Source organism: Somniosus microcephalus, chromosome 10 (genome assembly GCF_052327205.1).
Source record: "Somniosus microcephalus isolate GS21.2 chromosome 10, FLI_Smic_1.0, whole genome shotgun sequence".
In the NCBI taxonomy this organism is placed as follows: Eukaryota; Metazoa; Chordata; class Chondrichthyes; order Squaliformes; family Somniosidae; genus Somniosus; species Somniosus microcephalus.
The window spans coordinates 203143671-203166621 of record NC_140996.1 but is presented as its reverse complement, the minus strand read 5'-3'; the positions used below and the strand labels follow the sequence as shown (position 1 = coordinate 203166621).

The window sequence follows — 22951 nt, the reverse complement described above, 5'->3', positions numbered from 1 at the left end:
AAAATTCAATTAGATTAGTCAAACACGATCTGCCTTTTACAAATCCGTGTTGGCTCTCCTTAATTAGCTTAAATCTCTCCAAGTCTAATTTCATCTCGTCTGAGTTTGAATGAGATCACCATGGGGTTTCTACAATTGACCTCACTGCCCAGGTTAGGGCAAAGAAAATCAGCCTGGTTTCCCATACCTAGTCACCTATGCCTGGACTTGACTTGGCCACGATGCCCCCACAGCCTAAGAACCTGATATTCACTTGGGCTTGTGCATATGAGGCACGCCAGCTTGAGTAAGGTCTTGCATCCATGGAATTCCATCCCAACATGAGTTGATGCCTTGAATGAAGAAAATTGAGTTGGGGCGGGGGGTGGGGGGGGCGGTGCTGTAAAATGTATTCCTCCTAAAAGCAACCAACCAAAGTCCTAAATTTGTTTGAAACCGGAAATACCTGAGTAATAACTCCTTCCTTTGGTTTAGAAACACTTGTGTGCATTAAAGGAAAACCTTGATGGTTTTTCAAACAGGTGTATTTAATTTGCAGCGAGTAGACATCCTTTCTGCCTTGCTCACAAGATTAAATTTTAATAGGGTGTTTCTCACTATCCACACCAATGCATAATTAGTCTACATGTAATTATTGCATAGCAGGACTTTATCCTTGTTGCTTTTATGCACTGTTTGCATCTTCTACGTAATGAAGCTTTAATCTACAGGCTGCAGCTCAGCCTTTTGGTATTTCATTTCAAAGTCTTCACTCCATATGTTCTATCCTTAGAACGGTTCACACCATAAGTCGTGTTTTGTTTTGCATATTCCTGACCCCTGTGCACTGTAATTTACCCCTGCCCACCCAGCAGATTTCTCATCCACCTGCTGAGAAACGACTCTTGCCTCTTCCAGTCCCTCACCCAGAAGAAGCTCAGCGCCACCACCCATCCCAAGCCAAAAATCTAACATATTCCTGCCTTTGTCCTCTGAGATGGAATAAGGCCCTGGCCAATGTTGCTCCCCCCTCCCACAAGGAGAATGGATCTCTCAGTGCCATCTAGCCCTTTCCTATCCACTGTTGCCTGCTAACCTCTTCCTCCTCCTCCCTATCCACCTTGGCTCTCCTCCCTTCCCCCCCCCCCCCCCCCCCCCACTCAAAAAACAGTGCTTAGCCCAGTACCTTCTGTTGCTCCCTCTCCTCCATGCCCTCTTCCTGCCTGTCCCCCTCTTTGTCCCTTTTTCTCTTCTCTGGCCCCTCCCTCTTGCCCCATCTCACCTTACCTGTGCTGGTTCCCCTTTCCTGAGTCCAGTTGTCTCACTGCTTTCAAACTTGAATATGAACTTGCTGGGTGATTGGCAACGATCTTGGAAATTACCTTTTGTGAAAGCATGTTCTGTACTGACTGTTTTTCAAGTGTATGCCAACAAAGGGAACGTTATCTCTAAGCAGCCTGGTTCAAAGCTGTGACATCCCTATTATAGCAGCGCCACTGCTGTAGCTGAAACAATTTTGCACGTCAGTGCATCTTGATTTTACTGGACTGTCGCCACAGGATGCCTACTAATACCTGCTAGTTCTGGTGTAATGCGGTTATGAATTATTGTTTTATTTCTCACATTAAGCTTGGATGAATCATCTGAAGTGCTTTTATTTGCTGATAATTTGAGGCAGTATGCCAACCATTCAATGCTGTCAAATCTGGCAGTAGTGTGGCAGATCAGATGATAAAACACGTTACTGGAGATAATTTCCGTGGCCCAGGAAAATCATGGCCCTGCATTCAGATAATAAATGCCCTGGTACAGTGAAGAAAATCTTCGCAACCTTAAGTTGAAAGGAATATTTGCTGCAGAATTGTCTAACTTCGAGTTCATCTTCTGTCCCACCTACTACACTGAGATCAACTGGTCTTCATGTTTGTCATTGTGCTCTCTACAGTGTGCTTGACCTCTGCTGCTTTGACATAGCTGACTGTCATCCTCCTCTACCCCCTCTCCTCCATTTCACTGCATATTCATGTTTCCACTCCTACCTGTTGCAAAGCAGCAAGTACATCTCCGTCAGTGGTGTCTCCATCCTTGGCCCTTCCTATTGCTCATCCATATTTTGCCCCTCAGCAACATCATCTGCAAGCATAGGATCAGGTTTCACATTTAAGCTAATGATTCCCAGCTTTACTTGTCCACTGCCACCTTTGATTCTATGGCTATGGTTGCCACTGTGCTGTTGGACTGCCTGTCAAACATCTGTGCCTCGCTCGCTCTGTCTCAGCCCCCTCTTTCTCGTCATCTGGAGTGGGACTTGGGACTCTTGCTAAGTCCCACTCCAGAGACTTGAGCCCATAATCTAAACTGACATTTAAGTGCAGTGCTGAGTGAGTGCTACACTGTCACAAGCGCTGTCTTTCAGCTGAAACATTTAAATCGAGACCCGTCAACCACCTCGGGTAGACTTAGACGATCCCAGTTGAAGAAGAGCAGGGGAGTTCTCCCAGGTGTCCTGGTCAATATTTTTCTCTCACCCAACATCTGGTCATTCTCATTACTGTTTGTGGGACCTTGCTGTGTGCCAAATGGTTGCCACGTTTCCTGCATTACAACAGTGACTACACTTTAACAAGTACTTCACTGGCTGCCAAGTGTTTTGGGATGTCCTGAGGTAGTGAAAGGCGCTATATGAATGCGAGTTATTCTTTTCCCTCCCTCTTGAGGAAATTGAGCAATGACAACTTGCATTTATAAAGTACTCTTCAGATTCCTCGCATTTTAGCGTGTGGAAAACAGCAAGCAAGAGCAAAAGGGAAAATGGGTTGGGACTACGGGTGAATGCCTGGTTGAAGAGAGGATTTTTTAAGAAGTCTTTTGAAAGCAGGGAGGGAAGTAGTAAGGCATGATTATTGGGTAGTGACATGGTGCTAGATTGGCCCCTCTGGTATCTTGAATGCTTTCAACAAGTTTTTATTCCTACATTGCATTAACCAAATCAGTTTATAAAGTAGAATAACTATTGCCAGGGCAATAAATCTGTATCCCTGAAAATCTGTCTTTGTGATCAAGTGTGTGTGGAGAAAATATTAGCCTTCAGGGGAATACTTGGTAAAATGATCGTGAATTCTTTTCGATACACTTGAAAAGGTTTTTTTTTAATGAGGTATAGAAATGGTCCATAGCACTTTTCTGTTGAACTGTTATGAATCCAGTAAGATTCCCAAAAAATTGTGTGGTGCAAAAGAATGTGATCCATGGTGTTTACAGGTTTTAAAATAGCACATGGATTTGAAGGTAAATCATGTTGGCTATTAATTGTTGCATTTGTCAACGTAGCTTGACAGAAATTTAAAATGGCTGCCACAGTGAGTACCAAGAAACACACCAACATCTTGCATTTATATAGCTCCTTTAACATAGGGAAAAAGTCCCAACGCTCTTCACAGAAGCATAATCTGATCAGTATTGATACTGAGCCAAATCAGGAGGGATGACCAACAGCCTAGTCAAAGAGGTGGGTCTTAAAGGAGGTGAGAGAGGCAAAGTGATTTAGGGAGAGAATTTGAGCTTAAGGCCTAGATGACTGAGGCAGCTGTGCCAAAATTGCAGTATAGACTTTCTTTAGCTGGTTCACTGTTTACAGTTGCTTCTATCAAATTAATGCACAAATCTTGGCATTACTTGTGTGCATAGAAGTGAGTTCCATTGGGCATTTTAAAAGCAGTGATAGCACATGGATTTGCAAGTAAATCGTGATCATGAGCAAAATGGGTTGGGGGAACAGGTGAATGCCTGGTTGAAGAGAGAATTTTTAAAGAAGTTTTGAACGTAGGGAAGGAAGTGATAAGGCATGATTATTGGGTAGGGGCATGGTGCTTGATTGGCCCCTCTGGTATCTTATGCTTGAATCAGATTTTCAGGGATAAAGATTTATTGCCCTGGCAATAGTTACTCTATAAACTGATTAGTTAATATTATGTAGGCTGTGATCAGCCTGAGTTTTCCACGCATTGCTGAGCTGTTGACATTAATGGCTATCACTTAAGAAAAGAAAGACTTGCATTTATATAGCGCCTTGCCTTTCACAACCTCGATGTCCCAAAGCGCTTTACAGCCAATGAAGTACTTTTTTAAGTGTAGTCACTGTTGTAGAAAACGCAGCAGCAAATTTGCACACAGCAAACTCCCACAAACAGCAATGCGATAATGACCAGATAATCTGTGATGTTGATTGAGGGATAAATATGGGCAAGGACACGGGGGATAACTTCCCTGCTCCTCTTCGTAATAGTGCCATGGGAACCTTTACGTCCACCCGAGAGCGCAGGCGGGGCCTCTGTTTACATAGAAACATAGGAGCAGGAGTAGGCCATTCGGCCCTTCGAGCCTGCTCCGCCATTCAATGAGATCATGGCTGATCATCCAAATTCAGTACCCTGTCCCTGCCTTCTCCCCATATCCCTTGATCCCTTTAGCCTCAAGAAATATATCCAACTCTTTCTTGAATATATTTAATGAACTGGCCTCCACCGCCCTCTGTGGCAGAGAATTCCACAGGTTCACCACTCTCTGGGTGAAGAAGTTCCTCCTCATTTCAGTCCTAAATGGCTTACCCCTTATCCTTAGACTATGACCCCTGGTTCTGGACTCCCCGGCCATCAGAAACATCCTTCCTGCATCTAGCCTGTCCAGACCTGACAGAATTTTATAGGTTTCGATGAGATCCCCTCTCAATCTTCTAAACTCCAGTGAGTATAAGCCCAATCGACACAATCTCTCCTCATACGTCATTCCTGCCATCCCAGGTATCAGCCTGGTGAATCTTCGCTGCACTCCCTCCATGGCAAGAACGTCCTTCCTCAGGTAAGGTGACCAAAACTGCACACAATACTCAAGGTGCGGTCTCACCAAGGCCCTGTACAACTGTAGCAAGACATCCTTGTTCCTGTACTCGAACCCTCTTGCTACGAAGGCCAACATACCATTTGCCTTCTTAACCGCCTGCTGCACCTGCATGCTTACCTTCAGCGACTGGTGCACAAGAACACCCAGGTCTCTTTGCACTTCCCTTTCTCCCAATCTATTGCCATTCAAATAATAATCTGCCTTCCTGTTTTTGCCACCAAAGTGGATAACCTCACATTTATCCACATTATAGTGCATTTGCCATGTTTCTGCCCAATCACCCAACCTGTCCAAATCGTACTGGAGTTTCACGACATCCTCCTCACAGCTTACCCTCCCACCCAGCTTTGTGTCGTCTGCAAATTTGGAGATATTACATCCAATTCCCTTGTCCAGATCATTAATATATATTGTGAACAGCTGGGGTCCTAGGACCGATGCTTGCGCTACCCCACTAGTCACTGCCTGCCACTCGGAAAACGACCCCTTTATTCCAACTCTTTGCTTTCTGTCCACCAACCAGTTCTCTATCCAAGTCTCATCTGAAAGACGGCACCTCGGACTCTCTCTGTACTGGAGTGTCAGCCTACAATTTTGTGCTCAAGTCTCTGGAGTGGGACTTGAAGCCACAACCTTCTGACTCAGGTGAGTGTGCTACCAACTGAGGAAGGGACAGAGAGTAACAAAGGTAATAAGGTCAGAAAATGCTGGAAAATCTCAGCAGGCCAGGCAACATCCGTGGAGAGAAAATAAAGTCAACGTTTCGGGGCAAACCCTTTGTCAAGACTGGAAAAGCACAGGAAATTAAATAGATTTAAGAGGCCAGGCTGGGAGAGAACAAAAGAGAAGTGAAGAGACATCAAGAGGTATTCAAAACGAGACGAGATGGCGATAGGACAAGTGGAGACAAAAGACGGCTCTAGATTAGGTGTGAAATGTGCTGGCAGAATGGGAGGCAGCTGCCATGTGGGAGAGAAAAAAAGGGGGGAAGGAAAGGGCCAAAACAAAGGGGGAAGGGGTGCTGGGGGTGATAGAGGAGTGGGCTAGGGTGTCTCGGAGGGAGTGGTCCCTACGGACTGCTGAAAGGGGAGGGGAAGATGCGTTTGGTGGTGGGATCACTTTGGAGGTGGTGGAAATGATGGAGGATGATCCGTTGAATGTGGAGGCTGGTGGTGTGAAAGGTGAGGACAAGGGGAACCCTATTGTGGTTCAGCATTCTGTAGGGACCGCTCCCTCCGAGACACCCTAGTCCACTCCTCTATCACCCCCAGCGCTCCTTCCTCTTCGCCCGGCACCTTCCCGTGCAAGCACAGGAGATCTAACACCTGCCCTTAATCCTTCCCACTGTCCAGGGCCCCAAACACCCCTTCCAGGTGAAAGTGATTTACTTGTACTTCTTGCAATCTAGTATACTGTGTTCGCTGCTCACGATGTGGTCTCCTCTACATTGGGGAGACCAAACGCAGATTGGGTGACTGCTTTGCGGAACACCTCCGTTCAGTCCGTAAGGATGACCCCGAGCTTCCGGTCGCCTGTCATTTTAATTCACCGCCCCATTCCCACTCAGACCTCACTGTACTCGGGCTCTTGCATTGTTCCACGGAAGCTCAGCATAAGCTCGAGGAACAGCACCTCATCTTCCAATTAAGCACTTTACAGCCTTCTGGACTCAATATCAAGTTCAACAATTTCAGATCATAACCTCGGCCTCCATTACATTCTTACTTATTTTTTTATCCACACCTTTGTTTTGGCCCTTTTCCCCTCCCCCCTCCCTTTTTTTCTCTCCCACAAGGCAGCTGTCTCCCATTCTGCCAACGCATTTCACACCTAATCTAGAGCCGTCTTTTGTCTCCACTAGTCCTATCACCATCTCGTCTTGTTTTGAATACCTCTTAATGTCTCTTCACTTCTCTTTTGTTCTCTCCCAGCCTGGCCTCTTAATCTAGTTCATTTCCTGTGCTTTTCCAGTCTTGACAAAGGGTTTGCCCCGAAACGTTGACTCTAGTTTCTCTCCACGGATGTTGCCTGGCCTGCTGAGTTTTTCCAGCATTTTCTGTTATTTCAGATTTCCAGCATCTGCAGTATTTTGCTATTGTAAAGGTAATAAGGTATCTGACGAAGGTGACATCATGGAAAAAGAGAAATAAGTCAAAGCTAGAGGCACTGTATCTGAATGCAAAGCATTCGCAACAAAATAGTTAAATTAATAGCGCAGATAGAAATGAACAAGTTTGATCTAATAGCCATAACGGAGACGGGGTTGCAAAGTGGCCAAGGTTGGGAACTAAATATTGCAGGATACATAACTTTTAGAAAGGATAGGCAAAATAGAAAAGGAGGGGTAGCCCTGATAAAGGATGGGATAAAGACAGTAGAGAGAAAGGGCTAGAAATTCAGTTGCGTGTGCGACCAGTTACCGCCCAAAGAGGGCTTCTGCGCCAGTAGAGGAGTTTGCGCTGATATTCAGCGCTGCGGTAATGGCGGCGGTAGCCGGTAGCGCTGCGCCGGCACCGATGACGCCATCGGTGTGGGCAGTGCCCCGGTTCCGCCCCGCTACCGGCCCGACCCCCATATTTAGTTGCGGCCGCCTCTTCCGCAGCGGCCGCAAACAACGTTGTGAAGACCGGGCCGTGCTGCAGCCTTAGTGGCGCTAGTTAAGGCGGAGGTGCGGCCGGCCGCTTTTTCGGCGGCCGCCTGGCCGCACCTCCCTCCCCGGCCTCTTTTCCCCCCCCCCCCCCCCCCCCCCCCGCGGCATTGCCGGCCGCTTTCCGCTAGCCCAGCACTTCTCCGTGGTGCCGGGCTCATTTGCCGGCACTATCAAGCGGCGAGCTCCCCGTTGCAGGCACCTCCCCCTTAAGAGAAGGAGGAGGCCTGCAGTACCGCAGCCTGCCGCTCCGCAGGAGCTGGCGCAGCGGCACCTACAGCGCTGAAATTCAGTTTCAGCGCCCCAAGCGGGGGCGGGCACACCCTGGAATAGCGCCCGGTTCCGACTTGGGGCGCAAAAACTGAATATCTGACGGGCGCAACTGGCTCCGCGCGCAGCGCTAACTTTTGGGCGCTAGCCAGCTGGCGGGGCCTTACTGAATTTCTAGGCCAAAGGATCTTGGCTCCGAAAATCAAGAAGTAGAAGCAGCAAGGGGCAGAAAACATTGGTGGGAGTTGTTGATAGGCCCCCAAACAGTAGTTGTAATATGGGGCAGGGTATAAATCAGGAAATTAGAGGCGCATGTAACAAGGGTAACACAGTAATCATGGACTTTAATCTACATATAGACTGGGCAAACCAAATTTGCAGATAGTGTGGAGGACAAATTCATGGAATGTATGCAAGATAGTTTTCTTGATCAGTATGTTGAGGAACCAACTAGGGAACAGGCTATTTTAGATCTAGTATTGTGCAATGAGAAAGGGTTCATTAATAACCTTGTAGTAAAGGGGGCCTTTAGGGAAGAGTGACCTTAATATGATAGAATTTTATATTGGCCCAGAAATTCGGGTCTCCACCGGTGAGTACGCGCTGGGTACTCGCGCGTGGGCCCGATGGAAGTGCCGGTTTCCTGCATGCACTGCGCATGTGCGGGAAACCGGCACTTCCGTTCCTCTGAAAGCAGGGGTTCCGAGGTCGAACGCGTGCGCGGGGGAGTCTGCGCGTGCGCTTTGAACTTAGGTTTTTTTTTACAGGTTTCTCTTTAGAATTTAGAAATGTAAAAAGCAGGTGTAAGGCCTGCTTTTTACAAGGTAAGTGGTCAATTAATTAAAATTAAAACATTTTTTCCACAGGTTTATTATTTTTAAATACTTTAAAAGCAAGGTAAGTTTATTTTTAGACCCGTTAGAATATAAAATGATCTTTTTCACAAATTTAAATTATTGCTTAAAATAGTTATTTAATGTAATTTATAGTTTATTTAAAAAGTGTGATTTAAAAAAAAAAAAAAAAAAAAAAATTATTTGAAGGATTACTGCTATTTTGGGGCCGTAGTATTTATAAGTCTTGACCGGTCTTCCTGTCAATACTTATGAATGGAGCATTCCCTGCTCCGATTGGCTGCCCATGGCCCACGTGATTCCAGGGGACGCATCGAACTAACTGCGCCCCTGGGACACGCGTGCGCCGGCAGCTGGGCCAGGCCCCGGATCGGAATTCCACGGGACCCTACAGCTCAACTGCCGGCGCACAAGGTTAAGTGCAGGTCGGGGGCTTACACCCGCGGGAAGCCCCCGACCCGAATTTCTGGGCCATTGAGTTTGAAAGTGACTTCGTTAAATCTGAAACTAGGGTCTTCAATCTAAACAAAGCAAACTACGTAGGTATGAGGGGTGAGTTGGTTAAGTTAGATTGGATAACTACATTAAAAGGTATGACAGTGGACGAGCAGTGGCTAGCATTTAAAGAATTAATGCATAATTTACAACATTCCTTTAAGGCACAAAAACCCCACAGGAAAAGTGGTCCAACCGTGGCTAACAAGAGAAGTTAAAGATAGTATTAGATCAAAGGAAGAGGTTATCCATTTTGGTAGGAAAAATAGAAAAGCAGCGTATTTTTTAAACGGAGAGAGATTAGGAAATGTTGGTGTTAAGAGGGACCCGAGTGTCCTTGTACATGAATAACTGAAAGTTAACATGCAGGTACAGCAAGCAATTAGGAAAGCGAATGGTATATTTTCCTTTATTACAAGAGGATTTGAGTATGAGTGAAGACTTCTTACTGCAATTATATAGGGCCCTGGTGAGACCACACCTGGAGTATTGTGTACAGTTTTGATCTCCTTACCTAAGGAAGGATATACTTGCCATAGAAGGGAGTACAACAAAGGTTCACCAGACTGGTTCCTGGGATGGGGGGGGGATTGTCCCATGAGTAGAGACTCTGTAGACTAGGCCTATATTCTCCAGAGTTTAGAAGAATGAGTGTTGATCTCATTGAAACATACAAAATTCTTGCAGGACTTGACAGTAGATGCAGGGAGGATGCGTCCCTTGGCTGGGGAATCTAGAACCAGGGGTTACAGTCTCAGAATAAGGGGTCGGCCATTTAGGGCTGAGATGAGGAGAAATTTCTTCACTGAGGGTGGTGAACCTTTGGAATTCTCTACCCAGAGAGCTGTTGAGTATATTCAAGACAGAGATTGACAGATTTTTGAATATTAAGGGAATCAAGGGCTATGGGGATAGTGCAGGAAAGTGGAGATGAGGGTGAAGATCAGCCATGACCTTATTGAATGGTGGAGCAGGCTTGAAGGGCCAAATGGCCGACTCCTGCTCCGATTTCTTATGAGCCACGGATGACACGCAGCCATCTTTGCATGACTTATTCCGAGTCAGCTAAACGTTGATATTTAAAATATTTTATCTATTTGTATGGTGAACAGAACATTAAAAGTAATTTTCAAATTAGAGTTTAAATTTACAACATTGTCTCCTAGAATATTTAAAGTTCTGGTGATCTTGCAGTTTATTGTTGACAGATGCAGTAAACTGCTGCTGTTGTATTGCACTTTGGTGCCTATTGCCACGTAACTTCCATTTATTAAACAAAATAGGTGATAAATTGTTGCATTTTAAAATATGAGAAAAAGACTATGTTCATACTAGGAGCTGCAATTTATAAATAACAGCTCTTTAAACATTTAGATCGGACTCAGTGCATCAGAGACTGATTTGCAGCGTGATCCCTATGCATTTCACATCTTGCAGACTTCAGCTGTGAGGTCAGCACCAAATTATCTAACCTCACTGATCTCAACCTCTAATTGGCTAGTGTTGAAGATTAGAGACCAAATGGCTTCTGCAAAACTAACTGATTAAGGAGTAAAATAAATGACTGGAAATCTGTGAATGCATGATAGGATAGTCGGCATCTGTAAGTGGAAAAGATAAATTATTGACATTGTGGGCGTGTAAAATTCTACTGAATTACTGAACACTAGGGCTGTTTAGAATGTTTAATTCCATTCTCCCCCAGATACTGTAAGGTGCTACTGAACACATCAACTGCTTAAGATGGGAATCTAATTCTCATACACTCTGGGACAAGTTGGGGGTGGGAAAGATTTCATTTAAGTATTGAGGTTTGTTAATTTTATACTTATGTCCTGGTTTCATGCTAACAGTCAAGTAGCTTGCTTGTATCTAAACATCCCTCTCCATGTTTATTATGTTGAACGGTGTATCTTCTTGAGAGGTGTGTGCAGTAATAATAGTTAAAATTGTAAGAAACTTTAATTATCCAAAAATAGATGAAGAAAACAGTGAGAAACGGTGGTGGGGGGTGGCTATTGCAATCTGTTCGGACTGTTTTCTCCATGCTGGTGGATTTTTAATTTACTGCCTAGGCATAACACAAGTTAGGGATGAAGTAATGGGCCAACCTTTGTGATCGGAGGCTTCCCACAGGCAGACGCCTCCGACCTGCAAAATGTCTACGAAAGTACCTGGTAGCCCGGGAAGAATGGCGGCTTGCGCTCCTGGGCCTCTCCGGGTCCGCGCGGGCAGAGCCCCACGTATCCCAGGGGCGCATGCGGTTCGTAGGTGCTCCTGGGATCACGTGGGCCGGCCCAACCAATAAAAGAAGAGAATCCCCATTCATACTTTTGACAGGTCCGTGCGTGCAGAACTGTCAAAAGTATGAATGGGGATAACTAACTTTTTTTGAAATTGCATATTTAAAATTAATGTCATTTAATTAAATATTTAAAATGTACTTTTTTGAAGAGAAAAAATTTAATGTTTTTACTGGGCTAAAAATAAACTGCTTTTACCAGGCGTAAGAACTTGACAGTCATTCAGCTGGCGGGTGTTGTGCAAAAAGCACAACTCTGCACCCGCAGAGACACTCTTCTTGGGCATGTGGAGGATCTGTCGATAATTCTTTGACAGATTGCAAGTGCCGGGTTTCAGCGCATGCGCTTCGCGTGCCTAAACCTGGCACTTGCGCGGCCCCTACGGGTACGTACACAGCCGTCAGGTTGCAAAATAAGGCCCAAGGTGTTCCTGATTGTGCTGTAACCATTCAAATAAATTGACACAAAAATCAGATTAGTACATATATTCAGGTAGAGCGTGTTACACTGTTGACCTGGTTGTAATTAGGTTGTGTTCATATAGTAATTTCTATTCTGATAACATTGTAAAACTTGATTTGGTGCAATTCTACAGTTGAACTAGATGATGTGTGCATAGATGCATGATTCAAAGTGGGTTTTAACATCTCTCATAGGAAAATCTAGCTGGGAGGCAGGCATCTTTCCTACACTACCCAAGGAATAGTACTGGTGGCATGGAAAGGTCTTCTGGATCATTCCTGCTAAGGATATTGGTCTAACTTTCAGTGGGCAGGTGGGGAGAAATCATGGTCCAGGTAATTTCTAATTCATTGTACATGGGCTCTTTGCAGCTTCTCATGAAATGGAATTGCAATTCTGGAGCTAATTGTAGAAGTAGGTTATATGCATATATACTTACCCAAAACCTGAACTATACATTGTTGAATGGTTTGTCCACTTACTGGTCAGTATTCAGTTATTGGTCAGTGTTTTATTGCTAAAAAGATTTCTGCTGTGTCTTGTGTTAATATATAGGATGTAGCTGGTTATTATCCATAAATCAACAAATGGAAAACAGAATTTCTCCAGCACTGAAAGTAATTGCAGGAGAAATACTGCTGTATAGAAAGTTTTCAGTTTACCTAAAACACTCTCTTCTTTCCTCAGAGTTCCTAGTCTTCCATCATGAACCCTGTTTACAGCCCCGTTCAACCTGGGACTCCTTATGGAAATCCTAAGAACATGGCTTACACAGGTAAGTCTGCTTTATTTTAACTGCATCACAGTTCATGTATCCACTTGATTTAAGGAGGCATCAGTCTTATGTGGCATTATGTTCTGAAAAGAAAATGATTAAATAACTTCCCTTGCATTAGCTTGTGATTATGCCCTTAGTAAAAATGGAAGATTAACAATTTAATATGTGCCTTTGTCTGCAGATGAGTAATATTGACAATTTTATTGTAGTTCCAACTTCAGGCTACTTTAAGCTTGCAGTTTGGTTTAGTCCTGGAGGATCTACTTCATATGTGCTTTCCCAAATGTAGATATTGTATTACATTGCTAAAAGATAGACATTTGTTTACCCTTTGCAGGACCAGCCCAGGCTTTCAGATTTTGTATTTGGTTATTCGATTCCTCTAGTTATGAAGAATTGCTGTATGGACCAAGATGGTCTTGAATTTTTTTCTTTGGTCAGCCAGGTATCTGACATGCAGGAAGCCATCATCATGAGTCTCAAACAAGGTGCTGACCAATCAATATCTTGGCCAAGTCCAGAGAGGTCAAGTTCAGATTGATAGCTCATATTTACAAACTCCTAACTGTGTGCAGGGGTATTGCTGTGCAACTATTGTGTATCGCCAACTGATTTTGCCCATTTGCAGATGAAGAAAGTTGAGTCAAATCTGAGGTGTTTGCCATTTTCCATGATGAGATACCTATAGGAAGAAAATGGAATTTTCTGAAGGTAATGTGGGTGGTGTATTAACTAGGGTAATCCACTAAAGTGGTAATTTTACCTGTCCGGTGGGTAAGGTAATGTTTGAGTGCACTCAATCAGGCAGGTGTGCTAACATCAATATACAAAAGGATATCACCCCATTGTCCATGTTCTGTTGAAGTAATACAATCTCATTACTCTCTCTAGCTACTTCTGAAATGTCCAGAAGACTTTCTGAATGGTTAGCATGCTGAATACTCTCCCGCTGTAAAGTGCTTCAGATAATTCCGAAAGAAAGACTTACATTTATATAGCGCCTTTCACGACCACCGGACGTCTCAAAGCGCTTTACAGTCAATGAAGGAGCTCACTTAGATAATGTACAAAGTGTGACCTGAGTATGAAGTGGAATTACACTGGAAATACTGATGTAGGTAAACTGAAGATGGGTAATTGCAAAATTTCCATTTAAATAAGCTGCTTTGATCAACTGGAATGAAAAAAGTGCCATCTAGATTTGAAGCTCTCGTGAAAAGATTGGTATCATGGAGTACAAAAATAGTGTCTAATGATTGCAGCGTAAGTGTGGAGCAAGAAAATGCTTACATTCATATTGTCCAGTGTGCTAAAGATCTGGGTAGTATCCTTTTTTTTTCTCTAAGAGCAAGTTCAGTTCTATAAGCCTCCTTGTAATTTCTAACCGTACTCTTGGTTGTGTAAATGTTCTTGAACTCATTTTTAAAGTAATTTCTTGGTTACAAAGTGATTTCTTGGTTACAAAGTGATCATGATGGTCTTTAGATCATTTATCAAAAACCATGGCCTATGACTGCATGTGATCTTAACAGAAATTCTCGTGGCTTGACCTGGAGGCAAATATGGTTAAACATAGATGTCCTACTACTTGCATTGAGCAACAACTGAACCTTTTGGAACTGTTGAAAGTGTTTGGGGATGGCACAAGTGGCACTCAGTAGCAAACTCTGGCAAACAGGTGGACTCATTCTTGAACTTAGTATTTTGAAGAAATGTTTGCAGCCGTTGCAGATTAAGAATACAACTGAACTTCCTTAGATGACCACTATTTGTCAGCAAAGATATGGTTAGTTTACCTCCGTGGGTTATCAAGTGGCATGTACAAAGTACAGGAAACTTTGCTATCGGGAGGTGAGCTATCCGGCAATCTGGAGCCACCAGCAAAAATCAGCAGCCGTTTTTTATTCTTTTTTGTTGTTGCTTTGTTTGAACAGTCAAGCTGTGCAAGGTCTGTAGCTATAGCAACAGCTTCAGCTACAGAGCTTTAGGGCCACACCCGAGTGTTTAGAAGCTGTTGCTAAGCAACAGTGTTTGTTGTCAAATACGGAGATAAGAATCTCCGTATCTCTCAACATTAACTCTGGAGAGTACGGCAGTTTTGAGGCAACGGCAGCAGCTCGGTCCCGTGGGTGCCGGATAGCACACAGTTTCCTGTAGCATTACAGCTGGCAAACCAGTGTTGCATGTAATGGATCAGAATTAGTCTTTTGGCGGATGATGAGATGGTGACTTTGTAATTGATTTGGAGTTAATTACATAGTATTTACAGCACAAAAACTGACCATTCGGCCCAATAGGTCCGTGCTGGTGTTTATGCTCCACACGAGACTCCTCCCACCTTCATCTAACCCCATCAACATACCCTGCTATTCCTTTCTCCCTCATGTTTGCCTAGCTTCCCCTTAAATACATCTATGTTAGTCGCCTCAACTACTCCCTTCTGGTAGCAAGTTCCACATTCTAACCACTCTGGGTGAAGAAGTTTCTCCTGAATACCCTATTAGATTTATTAGTGATTATCTTATATTTATGGCCCCTAGTTCTGGTCTCTCCTACAACTGGAACCATCATCTGCGTCTAGCCTATCAAACCCTTTCATAATCTTAAAGACCTCCTATCTGGTCACCCCACAGCTGTTTTTCTAGAGAAAAGAGCCCCAGCCTATTCAATCTTTCCTGATGGGTATAATGTCTCAGTTCTGATATTCTAGTAAATCTTTTTTTGCATCTTCTCCAGTGTCTGTCCTTTTTATAAAATGGAGACCAGAACTGTTCATAGTACTACCAAGATTCTGTACAAGTTTAACATAACTTCTCTGCTTTTCAATTCTATACCTCTAGAAATGAACCCCAGTGCTTTGTTTGCTTTTTTTTTAATAGCCTTATTAACCTGCGTCACTACTTTGTGATCTGTGTATCTGTATCCCCAGATCCCTCTGCTGTTCTACCCCTTTTAGACACTTGCTTTGAATTGACATTACATGTTGAAGTCTGATGGTCACTGTAGTTGAGGCCAAACCTGTTAAGGCAGCTCAAAAGATTAGAAATGTTCTCCCCTGCCATAGGTGCTGTTGAGGCTGGACATTATTAATGCGGTAAGACTGATTCTTCAGTTCACTTCTACAGTAATGTTGTCATAAGGGAGATTGCTACCAATATAGATAAACTGTTCAGTGTACTTGACATTACTTCTGATTTGCAGACAAGCAGGTGATGGAAATACATTCATTTAAGAAGCCAAATAATTGAGTGGGATTTGAAGTCCAAGGTATAGGTTGTAGGCTGATGTAATAAAGTACTTTGGAGCACATTTTCTTAGAAGTTTATCGAGGTGGGGTGGAATTCATGATAGAGTAGATTGTAAACAGCTAGTGGAAAGAACTGACTTAATGGGCTAAATGGCTTTTTTTTGTTGCATATATATGTTATAGATTGTGAACAATGATTGAGTGTTCCACAGAATGGAATAGCCTAGTTAGTTTCCAATATTCAGCTGTTGGTGATATGAGACTGGTATCTTCACTGAAGGCAAGTTTAAAAACTTGGATTACTTGGTAATTAAAAAAAAAAATCATTGACAGCTATGAGCACCAATTCCAGCAGGAATTTGCCGATATTGCACTGTAGGTGAGCTTCAATGTGATGGCCAAATAACTCTTCTGCAATGCTGTCAACTGGGGACAGACCGTGGCATTCTTCAGGTTTAGAACACCATGTGTGGAGACCATCAAGAGGAGGGGCAAGGCATGATTCATTGAGGTTATCTGGAGTAGATTTTGGCAGTACCATGTACCTTGTGTTGCACATTTGACACTAACACTATAACGAGGCTATATTATTTGTGACTGCTTTCTTATTTCAATATGAAATCTTGCAAAATTGGAGAATATATTGTAGCTTACTGCCTTGTTAGAAACAAACATTTGGGTTGTATTGAATACTGTTCAACTGTGGTTGTAAGCACTTATAACTATTAATATGATTGCGGTGCTACCTAGAAAGATGCTGTTCTAACATTTGAGATTCAGTAAAAGCAAATATCTGTGTTAAACAAAAATGTGCTTAAAGCAAAGGAGCCATTTTCCTTTCTTTGATCCTGCTATGGAACAGTGTTGAGTCGAAGTGTGTGGTATGAATAAGAATTGGATTCCTATCCTACAAGTTGAAATGGTTGGATGTGGTCATAGTCAAATGTTTAAGGAGCTACATAGTGATATATCAGACCCCACCCCCCCCCCCTCTGATGCATTCTGATGTGATGTGTATATTAACCCTTCGCTTACCAACAAGATCAGGGAAATGCTCATCTACATGAACTAATTTGATTCTTCAGTTGGGCAGTGTGGTTTTGAAATAATATACAACTGAACATCCAGATAAACTATATAATCCTGAACTACAAAATCCAGTGCCCAAAACAGTGTTTTACTGGAATATAAATGCTTTTCCTGTGGTGTCCTTCGGCTGGCTCAAAGGGTTTTATGCAGTAAGTAGCTAAGCCATACAAACTATTCAGGAGATCCTGGATTTGGTCCCCACTTTGTTCTGAGTTGGCTGATTTCAGGGAGGGCAACAGGAGGGATGCTATAATTGGCATCAGACCCTTTAATTAGGATGGGGAAATTCTGGCCAACGAGAAGCTTCGATTTGGAAGATTGACATGGATATATTGTTTGGGAATGGCATTCTTGATCCCAACATCTGCACTTTAATTTATGAGCCTCCCACCCCCCTTACAGATTTTAAGTTAATTATTGACATAAGTTCATTGACACATGTACCAGTCCCCTGTGATGTTCCATATGAAAAATCAATCAAGTGCAGTTTTCAGGTGAAGCAGTGTTAAGAGGGCGAAAGATAATTGGAACAGGATGCACAGATGTAATTCAGTACCCATTTTGGAGTCATATGTTCTGTCTTTACTTGGTACTTTTATATTATTTAAATAGCAAAACCTATAATTTTGTAAGTACAGGAAACTTTCGATTAACTGGCCCCTAAATAACCGGAAATGTCGGTTAACCGGCAAAATTCAGGAGTCGGTTTCAGCTAACTTTTATAACTTTTATTACTTGCACAGCAACAAATTGAGGGAGGCAAGGGTTTGGCTGCAGCTGTTGCTAAGCTACAGAGACGCTTGCAACTTGTGGACGCTGTTCTGAAGCTGTTGCTAAGCAACAGGGTTTGTTGCTTCACACGGAGCTCTAAGGTCCGTATCTTTCACTATAGCGTTCGGTTATCCGGGATTGTTGCTGAACCGGCAACACGCCGGTCCCGTCCGTGCCGGATACCAGAAAGTTTCCTGTAGTGAAGTAGAGTTGGTTGGATTGAGTTTGCTACAGTGACATCACTGGCAAGAAGTTGTAACTACAGTGTGACACATTGCATTTATATAGCGCCTTTCATGGCTTCAGGATGTCCTGAAGTTTCGTAGCAAATGAAGTATAGAATCATGCAGCGTAGGAGGAGACCATTTAGCCCATTGTGTCTGTCAGCTCTTTAAAAGAGCTGTCCAATTTAGTCCCACACCCCAGCTTTTTCCCATAACCCTGCAGATTAGGCCTCAAGTACATGTCCAATTGCCTTTTGAAATTTCCTATGGAATCTGCTTCCACCACTTTCAGGTAATGTGTTCCAGATCTTAACAATCCTCTGAAATTTCTCCTCACTTCCTTTCCCGTTCTTTTGGCAATTATTTTAAATCTATGACCTCTGGTTACCAACCCACTTGCCAGAGGAAACAATTTCTCTCCACTTGCTCTGTCAAAACCCCCTCATTATTTTGAATACCTGTGAGATCTCCCCATACCAAACAGTATACCCATGATCAATGTTCCCTCTAATATTTTTTTGGGTGCACAGCCCCTTTAAGGGGCTGCGTGGCCCATTCAAAATCCCCCCCCCCCCCCCCCCCCCCCGTGCGTGGTTTTTTCAGTTTTAAAGCCGCTCACTGGCTGCCGGGACCCCTTGGAACACTAGCGAAAGTATCCTATACGCTTTCTTAACCGCCTTCTCAACTTGCCCTGCCACCTTCAAAGATTTGTGAATATGCACCCCCTCTGCTTTGCTGCTCTCACATCCCCTCAAACTAGTACAATTTAGATTATACTGCCTCTCCATGTTGTTCCTCCCAAAGTGCATCACTTCACACTTACCCACTTTAAATTGCATCTGCCATGCATCTTCCCATTTCACCAGTCCTTTACTCTGTTCTCCTGAGGTCTGCTGCTATCCTCCTCACTATTTACTACATTGCCAAGTTTTGTATCATCTTCAACCTTTGAAATTGTACTCCCTATACCCAAGTCCAGGTCATTTATATATAACAAGAAATACCAACCCCTGGGAGACTCAACTGTGTACTTCTTTCCGGTCAGAAAAATATCCGTTCATCACCATTCTCTGCCTCCTCTCCTGTAGCCAATTACGTACCAAAGTTACCTTTTAATCCTGTGTGCTTCTGTTTTCTAAATAAGTCTGTTGTGGTACTTTATCAAATGCCTTTTGAAAGTCCATATATACAACACATAGCAAGGTCCCACAAACAGCAATGAGATAAATGACCGGTGAATTTGTTTTTGTAATGTTGATTCAAATCCAGATCATAATTACAAAAAAAAAACCCACCAACTCTCAAACGGGGCTTTTGTAGAGATGGGAGTAGTTGTTGAATTACTGAATCGGAATCAAATTAGTGGCGGCATGATAGCTGGCATCACTTGGTTCCATATCCTTATTCCTAGCTTAGATAAGACCCTCGTCAAACAAACAATAATTCCAAGTGTCCACATTCTTCTTCTCCTCAGTAACCTTGATAATTTGGGAAATGAACAAGATATAGTTTCTATTGCCATCAATACATGATTTTTTTTTACTTCAAACGTATCAGCTGTAGTGCTCTAGCTTTCATCTTTAAACGAGGCATGGTGCATGGTGATAGAAATTGGTATTGCTTCATGTTTCTGGATCCCTGGATTAGACAGGCTCTGCTTTACTGTAAAAATGCCTGACTTGTCCATCAACCAAAGTTGATAAATTATATTGTGAAGTGACTGGGAAGGTGAGCATGCATTTGTTCTATATTTATATCTCTCTGAAAATGTTAGAAGTGCATATATGAAACATTGCCATATTCTAGTTGAGGTGCAGTTTTCCTGTACTCTTGTGCATTCCTTATTTCACTGAGTGCTACTGTGTATGAATGTGATGCCAAATCCTTGTTCTAGCTCATAGCTGACTGACTTTTATCTGACTAGATAGAAAAGTCAGATTGATCAGCTGAACTGTTGGGATTGCATCAGTTTAAAAAAAAAGTGTATTGCTCATGCGCTTTGTGCTCATATTACAAATTCATTGGAAGGTGGTAAAAATTACGTAGTTTAAAAACGATCTTTAAACCATTGAAGCACAACTCGGATTTTCTGCAGTTCCCTGGCTTTACTCTTCCTACATCACTGTACATCACAATACTTTGAAGTGAAATTGATATAAAACTGTAACTTCCTGTGGAGCTTTGTTCCTTTATCCTTGAGTAAATGACCCTAATTTGGAGCAGGTTCTGTCTCTGTTCGTTGATGTTCAGCCCCATTTCATCCAAGAAGCATGGGTTGGAATTTTAATGTTGCTAATGCCAGCTATGATTTATCCGACCTCAGCCTTGGCTCAAAGTGCAGGAAGACAATGTTGCTTCATTGGGTTTTTTGGCAGTGACAGAATAAATTAATACTGAAAGCATACTCGGTGTTGACTCTGCTTCTCTCTAGCCTGTGCCACACAGAATGTAGTGTTTCTAAACTGGGATATAAACTATTTTGTAATTTGTTTCTCTCCAGGTTATGTTGATTGACCAAATAGATTTATTTTTCTGAAAGAAAGCTGGTTGAAATTCAAGCTATTTTAATTAGTGTTTAACAGAATCTGTAATTATGAAAAATCACTGGTATTTTTAAGACTGTGGAATTGCTTCCAACATAGTCTTTTTAGGTATAATTTTGACTTTTGTCATTTCATAGTGGAATGCTTGACTTGGTTGCATGTTGCCTAGTCATGTAATTTAATCAAAATTAGTCATTTAATTCAAAAATATTAAATGACTAAGATTCATCCTGAATCCAAATGGGAGAGTGGATTGGGAGAAAATTAGGGTGATTTGCTAGTTACTATATCAATTTATATTCCAAAAGATAACATTTGAAAATAAAGGCTGCATGACTGCATTTTTTTACTTTTGCATTACTGTTTTGGGGGGGGCGGGTATTGGGAGGAGTACTTTTTATTCAGAATACTCGTACTTTTTGTGTGGAGGAAATAAACTTTTAGCCTAACCCTCGAGCGGGAGGCACAAATTTAATCTGACCGGCCCAGAACCACTTGACCCGACAGACTAGAAATGCAGTGGGGCTTCCAAGGCAGCTCCGAGACTCGTTCGTCATCACTCCTCGCTGCCTGCAGTAGAAAAGCTTTGGGCTGACGTAATTGATTTCACAGGAAGGGAAATCCTTTTTGGGGGTCTCCATGGTGGCAGGAAAATTCATTTTTTAGTCCCTTCTCCATAATTTCCCTGCTCTCCCTCATGCTCTCCCATAGCCATTTCCTGCTGCTCTTCTAAAAATTCTTGTCCCTTCCAATCATCTTAGCTTCACCATTGCCCTACAATTTCCCTCATCTCCCTTCCTCTCGTGTCTTCCACCATAACTCCATCTTCCCCGAGTTCTCGCCCCCTCCAGGATAATGACCTTTACAAAACACAGGTGAAGGTAATTATCCTGGAGTTCAGTTCTTTTTACTTGAGAGGCTGCAGGAAGACACTGGCTCAGCTCAAAATTTATATAAAAAGCTACGATAGGTGTGTAATTGAAGCCCTTTTTTTCCCTCTGCACAAAAGGACAATATAAATTTTATCTGAATAAAGATTTTGAAATTTGTCTTCTAGCTCTTCAAAACCCTTTGACAAATAATTGAGCAAAAAATGCTAGACGCCAAACATATATTTTAGCAGTTCAGCTGACTGGTACCAATGCATCCTGGAAAATAATGTACATTGCACATTCAGCGCATAGCATCACACCTCTGCAAAAATACCAAGTACGTGCTCAGGCTTTCGGGAGCGGCTGAACTCCAAGTAAAAGCTTCTAATGAAGGTGTTAAAAGACAATTCGGTGGAGAAATTGAAATTGCAGTTTTTGGAATTTATTTTGTTAAAACCTTACTTTACGCAGAGATTTCAGTTGCTGAGGAAAACTAATTGTGGACCAAATCAGTCGAGACAGATCTTTCCCTCATCCAGTGTACACAGGCTTTCCAGCTGGAGTGCAGGTGTGGAATGCAAACTTTGGACACTTCTTCTCGCCTGACTCAGTAGGACACTGCCACCTTTTTTGTCTACCACCACTACCACCTTGTTCCAACACAATTGTCTTACTGCTTGAAACTTTTGCAAGTTTTAATTTTACAAAGTTTATTTCTGCGAATAAAAATGAGACCATTTAATATTAACTTCAGGTAGATTCTTTGTGCTTTTCAAGTTGATGGATGACTGTGACAAACTTTCCACTTTTTTTTTTAATGGCAGTTCAGATCGGATGCAGAGTAAATTTTCCTCCATCCCAACTCATTTCAGCAATGTATTATAACCTCTACTGCACCAGTGTAATTTTTTCACATTCCACACCATCCACTTTTCAGAGGAAGTTTGCAAAATCTGTGTTGTAGGTTCAACACAAACTTGGAACTCTTTCCTGTATCAATGATGATCTTGACACGGATGCCAAGTGGCAAAATTGAGAAACAAGTTCCATCTCTCAGCAGTGACAATCTTGGGCACAAGATTTGGCCCCAAAAATCATTTTGTGCATGATTACACAGTGTATGGCTGTAAATGGTGCACATTGGAAAAATTGTCATTGTCTTTCGAACAATCTTTAAAACAAATGATGGCAAGTACAATTTTGTATATATTCTGCCCCTCTGTGCGTTGACCCCATCTATTTTGGGTTCTAGTCTGTGACGCCAAAGCTATTTTGTGGTACAGTACTTTGGAGCACAAATGCACTGTGCCAATTTGGGAGAATTTTTTCAATATTTAAATAAAACCTTACATCTTGCACATATTGCTTCATACTATGAGATTTTGTAAGGAAAATAATCAGTTTACAATATGATGACGGCTCTTCATTATAACCCATTGGTACAAAGTTCAAACACTTAGGGTTTGACTAACCAATTATTTTTACTAGTTTTGTCTTTTTTGTTTTTGAAATATTTCA

General features: G+C 42.6%; 1 protein-coding gene across 2 annotated transcripts in view; it reads left to right on the top strand.

Moving 5' to 3' along the window:
• The window catches only part of fam168a (family with sequence similarity 168 member A), a 94953-nt gene that overhangs the window by 23219 nt on the left and 48783 nt on the right, over nt 1–22951 (top strand). For both annotated transcript variants that reach the window (XM_085999456.1, XM_085999455.1), the window contains exon 2: nt 12597–12684. In XM_085999456.1, the coding sequence (XP_085855582.1) occupies nt 12615–12684 (70 nt within the window). In that variant the 5' untranslated portion in view covers nt 12597–12614. The remainder of the gene's footprint in view (nt 1–12596; nt 12685–22951) is intronic.